This window comes from Eleutherodactylus coqui, chromosome 12 (assembly GCF_035609145.1).
Source record: "Eleutherodactylus coqui strain aEleCoq1 chromosome 12, aEleCoq1.hap1, whole genome shotgun sequence".
NCBI lineage: Eukaryota > Metazoa > Chordata > Amphibia > Anura > Eleutherodactylidae > Eleutherodactylus > Eleutherodactylus coqui.
In genome coordinates this window covers 7,360,715-7,377,456 of record NC_089848.1, presented here as the reverse complement: position 1 = coordinate 7,377,456, position 16,742 = coordinate 7,360,715, and the positions used below count along the sequence as shown (strand labels likewise).

General features: G+C 44.1%; 1 protein-coding gene across 3 annotated transcripts in view; it reads right to left on the bottom strand.

The window, feature by feature from the left end:
• The window catches only part of SUGCT (succinyl-CoA:glutarate-CoA transferase), a 992,617-nt gene that overhangs the window by 306,224 nt on the left and 669,651 nt on the right, over window positions 1–16,742 (bottom strand). Inside the window, exon 13 of one of the 3 annotated variants that reach the window (XM_066585000.1) lies at window positions 7,933–7,969. The exons of the other annotated variants lie outside the window; for them this stretch is intronic. Coding sequence (XP_066441097.1) covers window positions 7,933–7,969 — 37 coding nt within the window. The remainder of the gene's footprint in view (window positions 1–7,932; window positions 7,970–16,742) is intronic. 3 annotated transcript variants of the gene reach the window in all.

The window sequence follows — 16,742 nt, the reverse complement described above, 5'->3', positions numbered from 1 at the left end:
AAAGCGATTAAAGGGTTTCACCTGCCCTCTTGGTTGGGCATGGGCAATTTTTCTGAGGTACATTAGTACAGTTGGTACACCAATTTTTTTGGGGCCTCGCCTACAGTGTAATCCTAGTAATTTTTATGGGCTTCGCCTGCACTCATGGTACAGCAATGTGTGTGGGGTTGGCCTACACTTTTGCTACATAAATGTAACTGGGGCCTTGTCTATACTGCAACTACTGAAATGTGCAAGAGACTGTTATCTCCCTAAACTGCTGCAACGGGAATGTTACTGTGGCCTGTCTTGACTGCTACTACTACTGAAATGGAACTAATACTGTGCTCCCCCTATACTGCTGCTTCGGAGTTGTTACTGGGGCCTGTCTTGACTGCTACTACTACTGAAATGGAACTAATACTGTGCTCCCCCTATACTGCTGCTAGTGATATGTTACTGGGGCCTGTCTAGACTGCTACTACTACTGAAATGGAACTAATACTGTGCTCCCCCTATACTGCTGCTTCGGAATTGTTACTGGGGCCTGTCTGGACTGCTACTACTACTGAAATGGAACTAATACTGTGCTCCCCCTATACTGCTGCTAGTGATATGTTACTGGGGCCTGTACCTAATGCTACCGCTGAAATGTTACTAATTCTGGGCTCTACCTATACCGCTGCTAATGCTATGTCACTGGGGTGTGGAAACGGAGGCTTCCCAAACACATGATGGTGGCGAGGCCATTTCCCACCAACGCGGTTACTGTTAAGGTGCATATAACCACGGACACGTGGAGAGGATACGTAGTGCCTCAAAAACATCCCCGTCCTCCTCCAACAATGAAAACTTTCTTGGCAAATACCTTTGCATAGGTCCGTCTGGTGGCAGTCCAAGAATTTTACCTTTACCGACACAACAAGAGAGCCCCCCCACCACCACCACCATCCCCCCGCCACGGCCCACTTAATCCTGGCCGCATTCTGAAAACCAACTAAATAAAACCGCGCTACTAGGTCCGCAGTTGCCACCACATTCCCACCAACGCGGTTACTGTTAAGGTACATATTACCACTCTGACTGGGGCATGCACTGTGGGCCGAAGCACACCTGTATTGTATGTGACGTTAGCTCTGCTGAGCAGGGCACTGCAATGGGATACATTAATGTACCGCCGAAGCCCACCAGCATTTAATCTGACGTTAGCTTTGCTGTCCAGGGCACTGCAATGGGATATATTTATGTACCGCCGGTGGCTTCCTGGGACCCACCCATGCTGTCGGTCCACACGGAATTGTGACTGCCTGTGTCTACTTATAAAGAACCCCAGTCTGACTGGGGCATGCACTGTGGGCCGAAGCCCACCTACATTAAACCTGATGTTACCTCAGCTGTGATGGGCAATGCAATGGGATATATTTATGTACCGCTGTTGGGTTCCAGGGAGCCACCCATGCCATGGGTCCACAGGGACTTCACATTAGGGAGCTGTACCTGCCAGTGTCTATGTATTAAAAACCCCGGTCAGACTGGGGCATGCAGTGTGGGCCAAAGACCACCTGCATTTAATCGGACGTTACCTCAGCTGTGATGGGCAATGCAAAGGGATATATTTATGTACCGCCAGTGGGTTCCTGGAACCCACCCATGCTGTCGGTCCCCACGGAGTAGTAACTGCATGTGTCTACTTCTAAAGAACCCCAGTCTGACTGGGGCATGCAGTGTGGGCCGAAGCTCACCTGCATTAAACCTGACGTTACCTCAGCTGTGATGGGCAATGCAATGGGATATATTTATGTACCGCCGGTGGGTTCCAGGGAGCCACCCATGCCGTGGGTCCACAGGGACTTCACATTAGGGAGTTGTACCTGCCAGTGTCTATGTATTAAAAACCCCCGTCAGACTGGGGCATGCAGTGTGGGCCGAACACCACCTGCATTTAATCGGACGTTACCTCAGCTGTGATGGGCAATGCAATGGGATATATTTATGTACCGCCGGTGGCTTCCTGGAACCCACCCATGCTGTAAGTCCACACGGAGTTGTAACTGCATGTGTCTACTTCTAAGGAACCCCAGTCTGACTGGGGCATGCAGTGTGGGCCGAAGCCCACCTGCATTAAACCTGACGTTACCTCAGCTGTGATGGGCAATGCAATGGGATATATTTATGTACCGCCGGTGGGTTCCAGGGAGCCACCCATGCCGTGGGTCCACAGGGACTTCACATTAGGGAGTTGTACCTGCCAGTGTCTATGTATTAAAAACCCCGGTCAGACTGGGGCATGCAGTGTGGGCCGAAGACCACCTGCATTAAACCTGACGTTACCTCAGCTGTGATGGGCAATGCAATGGGATATATTTATGTACCGCCGGTGGGTTCCAGGGAGCCACCCATGCTGTGGGTGCACACGGAATTCCCATTGCGGAGTTGTACCTGCCTGTGACTATTTATAAACAACCCCGGTCTGAATGGGGCATGCAGACACCTTGACAGAATGAATAGTGTGTGGCACATGGGTTCCCCATTGCTATGCCCACGTGTGCAGCTCCTGATGGAGGTGGCAGAGGATTGGATTTCTCATTGCTTCTGTACAGCATTGTGGGCTATCGCCCTGCCCCTTTTAAAGAGGGTCGCTGCCTGGCCATGCCAACCCCCTGCAGTGTGTGCCTGCGGTTCCTCCTCATGGCAGACGCACTTATAAATAGACATGATGGTGGTGTTGCTATGAGGCCAACGTGTGGCATGAGTGCAGCTGAAGGCTGCGCAGGGACACTTTGGTGTGCGCAGTGGACACTGGGTCGTGCGGGGGGGTTGGGCAGCATGTTACCCAGGAGAAGTGGCAGCGGAGTGTCATGCAGGCAGTGATTGTGCTTTGTTGGAGGTAGTGTGGTGCTTAGCTAAGGTATGCCTTGCTAATGAGGGTTTTTCAGAAGTAAAAATTGTTGGGAGGGGGGGCCCACTCTTGCCGCTATTGTGGCTTAATAGTGGGACCTGGGAACTTGAGATGCAGCCCAACATGTAGCCCCTCGCCTGCCCTATCCGTTTCTGTGTCATTCCTATCACTTTCTTGAATTGCCCAGATTTTCACAAATGAAAACCTTAGCGAGCATCGGCGATGTACAAAAATGCTCGGGTCACCCATTGACTTCAATGGGGTTCGTTACTTGAAACGAACCCTCGAACATCGCGAAAAGTTCGTCTTGAGTAACGAGCACCCGAGCATTTTGGTGCTCGCTCATCTCTATTGTTAGCCCATAATCTTAGCCTGTGTCAATGGATATGTCCCAAAACATGAGAAGTATCCTCCCACTGAACAATGTGCGATGTGAAAAATACTCAACTTTGTCAATGTCATTAAGAATATTCAAAGCAAAATCGTGTCTTCTGCATTTATCATCTGGGGGATTTCCTTATAACAGCTGAAATGTAAAACCAGTACATTTTTTCAGAACTATGTATGAGTATGTAACTCGTAAACAGTTACTTTTGAAGAACTAATTGTTGACCACACTTACGCACTAATTTTTTGGACAGCATATGCAACATCTTTGACTATCTTGTCACTAACGGATGGTCTTCCTGAACTCCATTTGTACCATATCAACTGCCTATCCCAACAACAAATGTTATTTATGTGTGGTGATTTTTCATAAAACACATGATGGTACTCAACTCACACACAAGTCACAGATTCAAATTTTGCTAGCCAAAGAACACACTGCTCTTTCCTTTGATGTGTCACCATCTTCTGTACTCATGTCACTATGGATACGCACTTCCACCAACCTCAAGCTCGAAAACTTGGAGAGTTTATCTTTCCTTTGATACCAATTTATGGGTCTACAAACAAAATAATAACCTAGTGCTCCAAGGGTCAAATAGTAGATTCAAAATATTGGTACAAAATAAAAAGAACTTCCTTTGTGTGGGGCATCAAATAAGAAGACCCCCCTAAATCCAGGTGTGTCAAAGTGAAAAACAAACACTTGCGACTTAGGATCCAGACCTGCAAATGTTGAATGAAACTATTTATTTAGGGTACAAATAGTAGCAAGAGTGCAACATGTTCAGAAGGACAAGGAGCCTGCTTTATCAAGCACACACAGATGCAATACTACATACTACAGTGCATGTTATATGTAATGATACTATATCTCTATTTCTATACATTTGTGTCAATGTCAATGGGGGAGGTGTGGTTTGATGCAGTGTTTCTCAACTCATGGACCCCAACAGGTCCTGTTTTCAGGATTTCCTCAGTATTGCTCAGATGATGTAATTATTGTTAGTGCCTCAGACATTGCCACAGGGGTTCTGATTATAGGATGTATAATATTATTCAGAGTCCTTGAGGACTGGAGTTGAGAAACACTGTTTTAGTGTTCTCGCTTTTGCTGAATTCTCACATGAGTCACCGTGGAACCAGAAGTTCCTGTCCATGGGAAGTGCCTGCATGAGTTTCCTGTGCGTTCTCAGGATATTTCAAATCCTACTATTAGGATGTCCAAATGACGATACATAAGAGGTCCTAACAGGGGAGTTTTGTGTATGATATGGTATCAACAAATCATTTCTCTCTAAATGTCTAGCCTTATTCTTGTATTGCATCACTACAGATAGTGGATTACCCCTATCAAGAAATTTCAGACACATTTCATTAAGGCACTAAGCTATTTTCTCATCATTAGCTATTCACCTCACCCTAAGTTGTTCACTACATGGTAATGATTCTAGTATTTTTCTCTAGGATGATTACTCTGATATAACAACAAACTATTCCTGTCAATTGGTAATTGTCAGTTGGAAATTGCATCTCTATGTCAGAGAAGGAGATTGCAAATCATAATTCTGGATATAAATTGTTAATTTTATAATGAAACAGCATTAAATTATCCATACTGCCCTCCCAAATAACAAATATGTCATCCATATATTGTCACCAGCATCAGATCTACTGCCAGAACCTCAAGACATACGCAAACCTCTACTCCAGGACAGCCATATATATGTTAGCAAAAGTGGGTGCCATGTTGGACCCCATAGCTGTCCCTTGCCACTACCAGTAGTAATCATCCCTGAAAACAAAATAAGTGTTACGAAGTATAAGCTCCAGCAGTTGTGCATATCCCGGTGATTAATCCAAGCTGGTGATCACTTTCTGAATGACCCAAAGGCCTTTGTCACGTACAATAGATATGTAAAGTGAGACAACATCAAATGAAACATGAACAATATCTTCTCTTACTCATGCCGCCTCAAAAAAATCCATAGTATTCCTTATATAGAACTTACCAGCAGTAGCAAACCTGCACAAAATATGATCTAAGAAAATTTACATATTATTGAACAAGGATTCCCACCCAAGACTGAAGGTTGTCCTAGAAGATTTACTAAATCCTTACGTATTTTTGGCAGTAAGTACAAAATGGGAGTGATCAGTGATGATATCCAAACTATAATCAATAATGCCATTATTCACATGCTCTCTATAAGACATTTCAATGGTATACTATATTGCCCAGTCGAATTACCAGTAAGCTTGTCATACTCTTGGGCATCATTCAACTATCTGGGGAATTCAGTAATATACTGGGTGGTGTCCATAACGATGCACCACCCTTGTTCACAGGTTTAGTGGTGATTCACTTTATCCTCTCACAACTGTCTTATGCCCCTTTTTGAACCAACTCTATATAAGCTTCTACAACATGATTACTTTGTGTTGGTGGAAACTGACTTTTAGTGTACAGGCCAAAATGTAATACGTTGATCTTGATTTTCCCCATCCTCACTCTGTTGACAGTCTTGTCGTACAATATTGGATAAATCAAAATTAAACATTTTAAGACATAACCTTCTGAAAATCTGTATATCAAGGTTTGGTTGAAAGCAATCCATATTACCTACAGGGCGAAAGGACAAAGCTCTTGACAGTATCTTCAATTGCATCTCCGTCAAAACAACAGAGATGATATTCTCTGCTAGCTCTCTAACAAGATGTTGTCCTGTTGATATTTGGATTCTCTACTCCTGATTGCTACAGTTATTGTGGACTGTGCTTTTGCGTCTCGGCTCTTTGCTGATGAGGACTGCTGACACAGCGTTGATTTTGTTTGGATGTACCAATGATATGTCAGACCTTCATTTTTATCTGAATTTCTCCTACATAAGCCTATCGTACAACACTATGAATTGCCCCAATGTAGACATGTTTTACATTTAGATGTATAGATTTAAACTATAAGAGGGACTAAAGTTTCCTAAACTGCAAACAGGTTTTCATTCAGCGAGTTTACAGGAGGCAAGGAAAAATAAAACAAGATGTAGCTAGAAAGAAAATGCTTGCCACATGATTGGTTGCTGCATTATTTGTTTAGGCATTATAGCTTCAATGACCTGTGGAGTGTTTGTCATGGAACTGGCTCTTTGTTTAGAAGCCACAATAATTTACAAATGTTTCCCTTTACTGAATCGGCCATCACTGCTTAGGGGGAAAGTAGAACAATAGATCAAGAGAATTTATGATTTCAATACTTTTCTGAAGGGAGAATAGCTGGTTTTAAAAAAATCTTGTGTTAGAATTCTAAGTAGCTCACTTAAAGGGGTTGTCCCGCGCCGAAACGGGTTTGTTTTTTTTTCAATAGCCCCCCCGTTCGGCGCGAGACAAACCCGATGCATGTGTTGAAAAAAAAAAACGGATAGTACTTACCCTAATCCCCGCGCTCCAGTGACTTCTTACTTACCTTGCGAAGATGGCCGCCGGGATCTTCACCCTCGGTGGACCGCAGGTCTTCTGTGCGGTCCATTGCCGATTCCAGCCTCCTGATTGGCTGGAATCGGCACACGTGACGGGGTGGAGCTACGAGGAGCGCTCTCCAGCACGAGCAGCCCCATACAACACGGAGAAGACCGGACTGCGCAAGCGCGTCTAATCGGGCGATTAGACGCTGAAAATTAGACGGCACCATGGAGACGAGGACGCTAGCAACGGAGCAGGTAAGTGAATAACTTCTGTATGGCTCATAATTAATGCACAATGTACATTACAAAGTGCATTAATATGGCCATACAGAAGTGTATACCCCAACTTTGTTTCACGGGACAACCCCTTTAAATAATTGTCTATAAAATGTACGCTATATAAAAGTGTGTAGAAGTACACATCCGAGGAAAGAGCGGCTAATAAACTCTAACACAGCATACGCAACAGTTAGGTTAGGGCTACACAGCACAGCAATGAGACCGAAGGTCATCGAATAGGACTGTTGCATCGCACTGCCATTGAGCTTAATGGAGTCACAGCGTTAGTTGCAAATTGCCTCAACCACGTAGTTGGAATTGTAAAAAAATACAACCAGATTGGATTTTTGGCAGTGACAACCTGCGACTCACCCTTTGACTCCATTGAGTTTAATGCAGTGCGATGTTGCAGTGCTGCACAGAAATCCTGGGTCACGCAGCCAAAGTCACCGCGTAGACCGATCCTAAATATCATGTTGTAGGAAAGGCTCCTAACCATGAATGCAATTTGAGTTTGCAAAAATGCTTTGAATTCATTGCAGAAAAGATCTGCACCATGTGAATTAGATTTCTGAAATCTCCTCCACATGGCTTGCACTGTAAGTGCTGCAGAAGTTCTGTAGCCTTTATGGCCCGTGTAAAGGTGGCCGTAGAGCTGCTTTGCTTGACTGTGTGTAGCTTTCTGTGCAACCATTATTATTGTATGTAGGATACTTTTCTTTCTTTTTTTTGTATCAAATTACACAGCCCAACACATACTTTGGTGCCAAATATTTTACAGATGATTTGTAACGTATTTGATGCGTAGAATTCAAATATGAATTTACTTTTCTCCTATCAGCTTTCATTCTCGAGATATATGCATACAGCAATTTTTACAAACATACAACTCTCCACAAACATAACAAAATACATCAGGATGGTTACCACAGCTCCTACGACTTGTATTCATTGTAGAACTCACCTGAAAAAAAAAAAAAGTGTGCATCAATTGAGGTTATGTTCAACACTGAAAACAAGATGGCGTGTTCTTTTAGACTAAAATCACCTTACGTAAGTGCATAGAGTAATATGAGAACCAGCAAAAGTGAATACAAGCATAATAACATAGTTTAAGACTCTAAACGCAACCATTCATATAAGAAAAATGCTTTTGTTTATATGTAAACAATAACATGCCATATCTCTAAAACTATAGCTGATAGAAAAAAACTACTACCATTTTTGGAATCAGCGTATCAGGTATAGCAAAGATCAGCTTAAATATCTAAGGCACCAGAAAATTAATTTTTATTTGTTAGGCCTTAGTCACACGGGCGTTTTTTTCACGCGATTTGCGCATTGCATGACGGATGCGCATGCGCAAATCGCGTGACCGGCGCCGAAAAATCGGCCGAAAAATCGCCCGAAAATCTGCTCCTAGCCGCGTTTCATTAGAAACGGGCCGGAGCTGTCCAGCGTATTGCATTCAATGGAGCCGGCAATACAGGCGGCTCCATTGAATGCAAGCGCTGCGGGCGAGTGTGGGATGAATTGTCAGGAAGGGGTTAAATATATAACCCCTTCCCTGCAATGCATCCTGAAAAGTGAAAAAATAAAAAAAATGTATGTACTTACCTGCTCCTGGCAGCCGGAGATCCCCGCGGCCGTCCTGCAGTGGGTGTGAAGGGGGTGTGACTCAGGCTTGCCCCTGATTGGCTCAGCGCTGAGCCAATCAGAGGCAAGTCTCAGTCACACCCATTCATGAATTCATGAATGGGTATGACTGAGATCAGGGGCAAGCCTGAGTCACACCCCCTTCACACCCACTGCAGGACGGCCGCGGGGATCTCAGGCTGCCGGGAGCAGGTGAGTACATCCTTTTTTTTTATTTTTTCACTTTTCAGGATGCATTGCAGGGAAGGGGTTATATATTTAACCCCTTCCCGACAATTCATCCCGCGCACGCCGGCAGCCCATTGCTTTCAATGGAGTCGGCTGTATTGCCGGCTCCATTGAATTCAATGGGCAAACATCGTTCTTCTCTGCCACAGCTGCCGCCGGCCCCATTGAGCGCATATAGAGAAGAGAACAGGAATCGCAGATCGCAGATAGGTGCGATCTGCGATTTCTGTTCTCTAATTTATCGGACGAGCGCATAAAAAGCGCTCATGTGTCCGATACCATTGCAAAGCAATGGTTTTAAAAAATCGCCGGACGCATGCGCATGCGCAAATCGCGGCAATAAACGCCCGTGTGACTGAGCCCTTATGCTGTGTTATATGAAGTTGTTTGCTTTCCCTAACTCTGTTATCAGTATTCCTTTACAACAGATTAATATTTATTTAAAGAAATGTGATAAAAATGTATAAGAGAATAGTTGAAAGAACATCAGTTTAGGGTGCTGCTTGCTAAACCATCTGCCCATAGATCCCAGTAGCACTTTAGTAACACCAGAAGATATATCCAAATGTTTTATTGACCAAGATACCAACACTATCAGTAGTATGGCTGTCATGTTCAGTTAAACATTTGGTGTCACTATAGTGTGATTGGGTTCTATGGGCAGATGGTCTAGTGAGCAGCACCCTAAACTAATGTTCTTCCATAGGGCGCCTGCACACGAGTGGAAATTCTGCGGCCGGATTTCCCACGGAATTTCCGCCGCTTGAAGCCTGCATAGGATTGCGTTAACAAACGCAATCCTATGCAGACGGCCGCGGTTTGGCCACGCGAAATCTCGCGTGGCAAATGATCCGCGGCATGTCCTATTTCTGTGCGGGGACAGAAACATCACTCACCCTCTGCCGGCTCCGGTCTGCGCATGCGCTGGCTGCCGGGCAGCCGATACATGAAAGGGCCGGGGCCGCGGGTGAGTACGCGCTGGTCCCTGCAGGCGCTTGGGTCAGGTCCCGCGGCGAGAATCCTCGCCACCGGATCCGACCTGTCCGTCTGCAGGTGGCCATACTCTCTTATACAACACCCTGTGTTTCAGGTCCCTGACTGTACTTCCCATTCCCACCATGGCTTGAAGCTCATGGATTTAGGAGGCTGCTTGTACCATGGAGTGATTAAGCGTTTACTAGACTTGTGCCCAACTGTGTCAGATGAGAGTCTCACACATTATTTCGTTTTATTGTTTCATCAGAACTACACCCAGATCTGTGTCCTTCATTCCTTATCATGATTTTTCATTCCTTTTAGGTCCAAGAAGATTCAGACCACTTCCACACAGGTGACAAATGTTGCTGTGAGAAAATTGCAGCGATATCACATCTGTGTTATGTGCGAAATCTCTGCATTTTCTCACGACGATATCGCAATTTTGTGTCACTACAAAGTCACGCGACTTTGGAGCACTCTTTTGCTGGGATTTTCAGGGGGGCTTGAAATATTAACCCTACTCCAAAAATAAGCCCTGGCTGCATAAAAAAAAAGTATCACCTCTCTGGTGCTGTCATCTCCCCGCGTGTCTTTCCTGAAGCTCCGGCAGACTTGTCTGAAGTCTCCTACATAGCTTCCTGGTCCGGACTTTGAAAATCTCCGCCTCCAGGAAGCCCTGCCTCTGATTGGTTCTCGAGCTCCACAGCTTAACCAATCAGAGGTAGAGCTCAATGAACCAGTCACAAACATTCAATGTATGGCTGTAAATGGTTAATATCGCTTTTGGTCTGTCTGGCTAAACTGCACGCTTGAGAACCAGGAGACTGCAGGAGACTTCAAGCAACTACCAGAGAGCTTCATGGGGAAAGGGGCGGAGAGATGACAGCGCCGGAGAGGTGATGTATTTTTTTTTTTATGCAGCTAGGGCTTAGTTTAGGGCTCAAACAGTAAAAGTAAACTGTAAAAGTTGCATCACGCCACGCGAAAATCGTGTTTTCGTGTAGTGCGATTCAACATATAGGAAGGCTCCATAGGGAAACATGAGCTACAAAAAAAAAATCACAAATTGCGTCCATATAGAGCAAGCTGTGATTTTGTAGTCTCACAATGTCGCAGGTTACAAAACATCGCTCGTGTGGAAGAACCCATAGTAAAGTATGGGCTCTACATACATGTGATTTGTAGCGCTGTCGCATTGTGAGAAAATCACCTGTGAGGAAGCGGCCTCAATGTGATAAAACTGCTATATTTCTGGACATGTGCAAGGGTCAAATCCTTTTTTAAAGAACTGAAAATACAATATGAAGTGACAAGAATATTCAACAACTTGGCTCAGCTTCTTATTCCCTTATAGTCCACTAAATACTCCCCAAAATTGATTTCTGATTTGTCCAGGCACTCTGTGACTACTAACTCCTCAGATGTGGTGAGATGCGCTTATGGTAGTGATAAAGGGCCTAATGCATGCTCAATAAAGGGTTCTGTTTCTTATTTATTCCGTCATTTAAGTTATAATCCTACACTGTAGAAAAGCCATTGTATCAGGTTTTATGGATTCAGTACAAAGCAACTTATGCACCTAGCACTCGAAATACATTTGGGACATCCCTTTAATCCTCATTCTATAGTCTTCACGTTCTTACGTTTCACTCTTCTGTTCTCTAATGTCTCTGCTTCCTACTCATTCACCACTGTTACATAGTATCGCAGCTTCATTTTTAACCAGTAAACTAACCATTAATTGCTAATTTAGGGAAAAGCCTTCTATTAGAACGCGGGGTTCTGGATGTCATTAGCTAGACTGCAGCACGTACAAACTTTTGCTTATTGGGAAAACTGGCACTTGTGAAAGTGACTTGATGTGTTACGATGTATTACCCACCCCTCAGCTGCACTGAAAAAAGTATGTATGAATTAGAGCTTTATTTACACAAAACCCAAAGGAACCACAATGAGGACTCTTCAAAAGCATCACTGGATTACGCAGTGGTCAAGGTCTGCCACAGGCAACACAGCAGAGACACATTGATATGCTACGTCTGTGGCTTCTCCATACTGCCAAATCCCCTGACAATTCTGCCTTACCCCCTAAAGGTATGAGGTACCCAGCCAGGGGTCAGCAACACATAGGAAAGCACACGTTGCATCTAGTGAATCTTTACATTTGTCATACAGCTACCTGGATAACTTTATGCCTATTTAAATGAGTGTTACTAATTATAAACGTTTCTATAGGGATATTACATATTCATTATGTAAGTAAATTGATATTGAAGCCTTTGATGTCAGGTTTGGTGCCACAGTTGTCTACAAGTTCCGCACATGGCTGTATTATTGATATGTGCTGGATAGATCTGTAACACGGAGCTCATAGAGTGCTATAAGCCGGCCTTTGGTTAGATGATGTCCGGAGCAAAAATTATTTAGGTGACCCCCCTCACCCCCTGACACACACAAACAACTAGTATAGAAGGAAAAAAATGAATGGCTATGTCACCGTTTCAAACATTGTTTTTTATATTAACCCAATGCATTAAGAAAAATAAAGCAACTTTTCAAACAGTCTTGATAATATTTACATTTTTTTTTAATATACTGCTCCTGTACACCTCAGCCCAAATATTAGCACTCTCACCAATATCAACTGTTCCACCCCTTCTGTATTGTCTCTCCCTTTCCCATTATTCCCCTCTCCCCACCCGCTAGTATCATCCACCAAGTGTCAATTGACTCCCCAATATCATCTTTCTACCCAGTATTAATTCTCCACCAAGGTATCTAAAACCCCCAGTTTCATCTCACTCCCGGAGTTTCATCCTTCTCCCCCCAATATTATCTCCCCCCGTGAAATCGTTCCCCCAGAGTATAAATCTCTGCTCAGTAAACCTACCTCCATAGTATATATTGCTTGATACGTTACGGGTATGTATATTTCTCCCACAGTATATCTCACCTGTCACAGTATAATCGCTCTCACGTGTATGTATCTATCGTTATATAATCTCCCTGTAGTATGGTTTATCTCCCACAATCAAAGCTTGAGCAGCGCCCAAGATTCCCAGAGGCAACTCGCATCGGGCAGCAATAAGACGCATGTCCTGTCTGATTGGCTGGAGTGGTGGACTTTGCATGTCCTGCAGTCATCAGTATGTGAAAAAAATCTCCTTGTGTACACTGCTCCATTGTTTTAAATGGGTCCGAGTTCTGTCAGAGTTTGCTCAATACCAAATTCGGACAGAACTTGGAAATAAAAATTGGCCATGTGAATGGGCCCTAAATATCCTCTCCCATAGTAGGTATATCTCCCTATACACAGTAGATTCATCCATCTGTCCCCCAAGACACAGAGTATGGTATATCCCTCCCTATAGCATGTAATATCCCAGCCACTATCCCTTCCCCAGAGTATGTAACTCCCTCCCTTAGTATATGTCCTATCCCCTACACACAGTATGATATAGCCCTCTACACTCCAACCCCCTTTCCTCCTATCTCTTCCCTCTCAGTATGTACTATGCCAATTTCCCTCCACTTCCCTGTCCTATAACAGCTCCCCCCCCCCCCCCCCCCCCCCCGATTGCCTTAGGCTTCCTCTGCTCTTCACCCGCAAGCTCTTCCACCCCCAGGGCACTACACAGCTGTATAACTGGTAAGCAGAGCCATCTGTAATAACAGCAGAGTTCCTGCACAAAGCTGCAGGGATAGAAAAGTTGCTGTGCGAAGAACAGAGAGAGTCTCAGCCAATTGATGGGGGGGGGGGGTAAGAGCTGTGATATGGTAGAAGAGGTGGCATATGGCGCACCCTGAACTCTAGAAAGGTTGCTGCACCTTCTGAAGCTTCACAGATCACCACATATTGTACTTCATTTAGATGGTAAACATAGTCTTGATAGAATTTGTGAATATTAATTAAAAGTGACAAAATTGGGAAAATGTTATTTTTTCACATTTTCAACTGTAATATCTCAAATATGTGCAAAAATACTGTACACAGTCCTAAGATATATATTTCCATATGTTCACTTTATTCTGGCGCACAATTGAAAAACTTTGCAAAGGCTCATGGGTGTGATAATGAAAGATACCCTCACAAATTACCCCATTTTAAAAACTACACCCTTTAATGTATCCACTGAGGGGGGTCAGGAGTATTTTGACTCCACAGTTTTTTTTTAGTTATTAATCCAATTTAGAGGAGAAAAAATAAAATGTCGTATTTTTGCAAATATGTCATTTTAAAAACATTTTTTTTCTATAGTGCACATAAAAATGAGGATTTACAACCCAAAATAGATACCCCTGTTTGTCCCGTGTTCAGAGACATACTCACTGTGGCCCTAATCTTATGTCTGGATGCATAACAGGGCCCAAACCGAAAGCAGCAGACGGTGGCTTTCAGAACAGGCATTTTGCTTGAAGGGTGATTTAGGCCCCATTGCACTCTTGTATGGCCCTTGAGCAGCCAAAACAACGGAGAACCCCCACAAATTACCCCATTTTTAAAACTAGACCCCTTAACACATTCATCTAGGGGAGTATTCTGTATTTTGACAGCACAGTTTTTGAATTAATCTAAGCAAAGCAGAAGAAAAAAATTATAATTTTCATTTTTTTGGCAATCGTGTCATTTTAAAAAGATTTTTTTTTGTACCGCACATTTATTAATGAAGACTTTCACCCCAAAATGGATACCCCTGTTTGTCCCGTGTTCAGAAATATAACCATTGTGGCCATAGTCTTATGTTTGGCTGCACAACGGGGCCCAAACCAAAAGAGTATTGAAGTGCAACTGTTTTTAACTTTTACATAATTGCCCTCGGTCACTGCTCCAGGCTCTTGGATACATTTAATAACCAGGAGCAAGGAGATTTTAAAATTCTCCAGACCCTACCCAGCTTCTGCACTTGCGTCCACCATTGTGCAAATAAGCACATGCGCCGAAATTGGGGATAGGTCAGCGGATAAAGATCCCGTTGGGGGACATCGCTGGAGGTGATCACGTGTCCAAGGAATGTGTACCGCAGCAACCCATGAAATCTCCAGGCTCCCGGCTACGTCTCATAACGAGGAGCAAGGAGTTTTTAAAATACCTGGGCAATATACAGCTTTTGCGCTTACGACTCCAACTTTGGCGACGGGTGCCTGCGCAGAAGCCAGGGTAAGGTTATGTAATTTCATCCTCCCTCACGGATATGATCCGTGAGGGGAGATTAAACTTTAACTTTTTTAACTTTTTTCTTTTTTTTACACTTTTTCTAAACTTTATATTATAACTGTTATCCCTTGGATAACAGTGATCATGTGACTGGGAACCGCATACAGCGGTCTCCGGTGACATCTCTCTTCTGTGGCTACACTTGCTAGCCAGGAGCAGAGGAATTTTAGGGCTCATGCCCACAGATGGAATGGGATACGGCTGTGGATTTACACCACGGGAGTACCACGGTTTAAAATGTTATAGTACCTGCAAGTGATCGTGGATTTCCGCAATCTCCATTGATATGCTAAATTAATGGAGACCTCCCACTGCGTAAATCCGTGGCAAATAGAACATGCCACGATTTTTTTGACACTGCGGAAATCCACAGCGGAATTCCGCAGGTGGGCATTGACAGGCAAAAAGCTATTAGATTCAATAGAACCTAATAGCTGAGGAATTCATGCACAGATTGCTATTGCAGGAAATGCAGTAGAAATCCGTCCATGGGCATTAGCCCTAAATCTCCCGGGACGCGTGCCCTTCTGTGCATGCGCAGAGGACGATGTAAGGTCCTGGTAGGACCAGATCGCCGCAGGACATCGCGGAGAACGGGGCTGAGTATTTTCACCTCCTCGTATGGATATAATCCATGAGGGGAGTTGAAACTTTAACCTTATTTTACTTTTTTAAGTTTTTAACCGTGATCACCGTTACCCATTGGATAGCGGCGATCACAGACCTGAGGACCGCAGTGAGCTTCAGTAGCCAGGAAGCAGGAGATTTCAAATTGCTTACACCGCTCTGGGTGTCTGCTTATGCCATTTTCACTTAGGCGCGCGTGCGCAGAAGACGCCGGAGGGTCTGTTCCGGACCAGATCATCGTGGGACATCGTGGAGGATGGGGGTGAGTACTTTCATCCCCTGTCGTGGATCCATTAGATAGTTCCGATTGCATGACCGGGGGTGAAAGGGGCTTCCCGCGCCCCCCTATGACAGCTCCATGTTGTCGGCTACCTCCGGGAACCGACAGCATGGAGCTACCACATCCCCAACCCACGGGGCTTTAATCCTCAGGGGATGCATGTTTTTACATCCCTGAGGATTAAAGCCCACAAAGCTAGGATGTAAAAAGGTAATGGAACCGTCACACGTTAAGGAGAATACAATGCCTCTCCATCAGAAGCCATTCCTATTGGATAGAAATACATATCTGGCATCTAGCGATCACACACACATCTTTTTCATGCGTAAGCCATGAGAATTATTCCTTATTTCAGAAAATAGGTAGGGTCATTTTTGTACACAGTCATATCCAAGGGAAATTAAAGGCGTTTTACAGGTACAGAAAACCATGGCTGCTTTCTTCGACAAACGGCGCTACATATGTCCATTGGGTTGTATCTTATGTTGCAGTTCAGCATCGGAGTGAATGGGACAGAGCAAATACACACAACAGTAGCGAAGGATGGCACTACTTTTAGAAGAAAGCAACCATGTTTTTGTTTTTTTTTAATCCTGGACAATTCTTTAAACTAGTCAATACTATAAAGTATAAAACATGTTTTTTTGTAGTTTTAAAGTTATGCAGTTTAAGGCGTTTTCTTTGGCATTACGAAGCCAAAATTCATGTTTCAAAGGGACTGCATACAACGGACATAACTTGGTGGTATTCTAA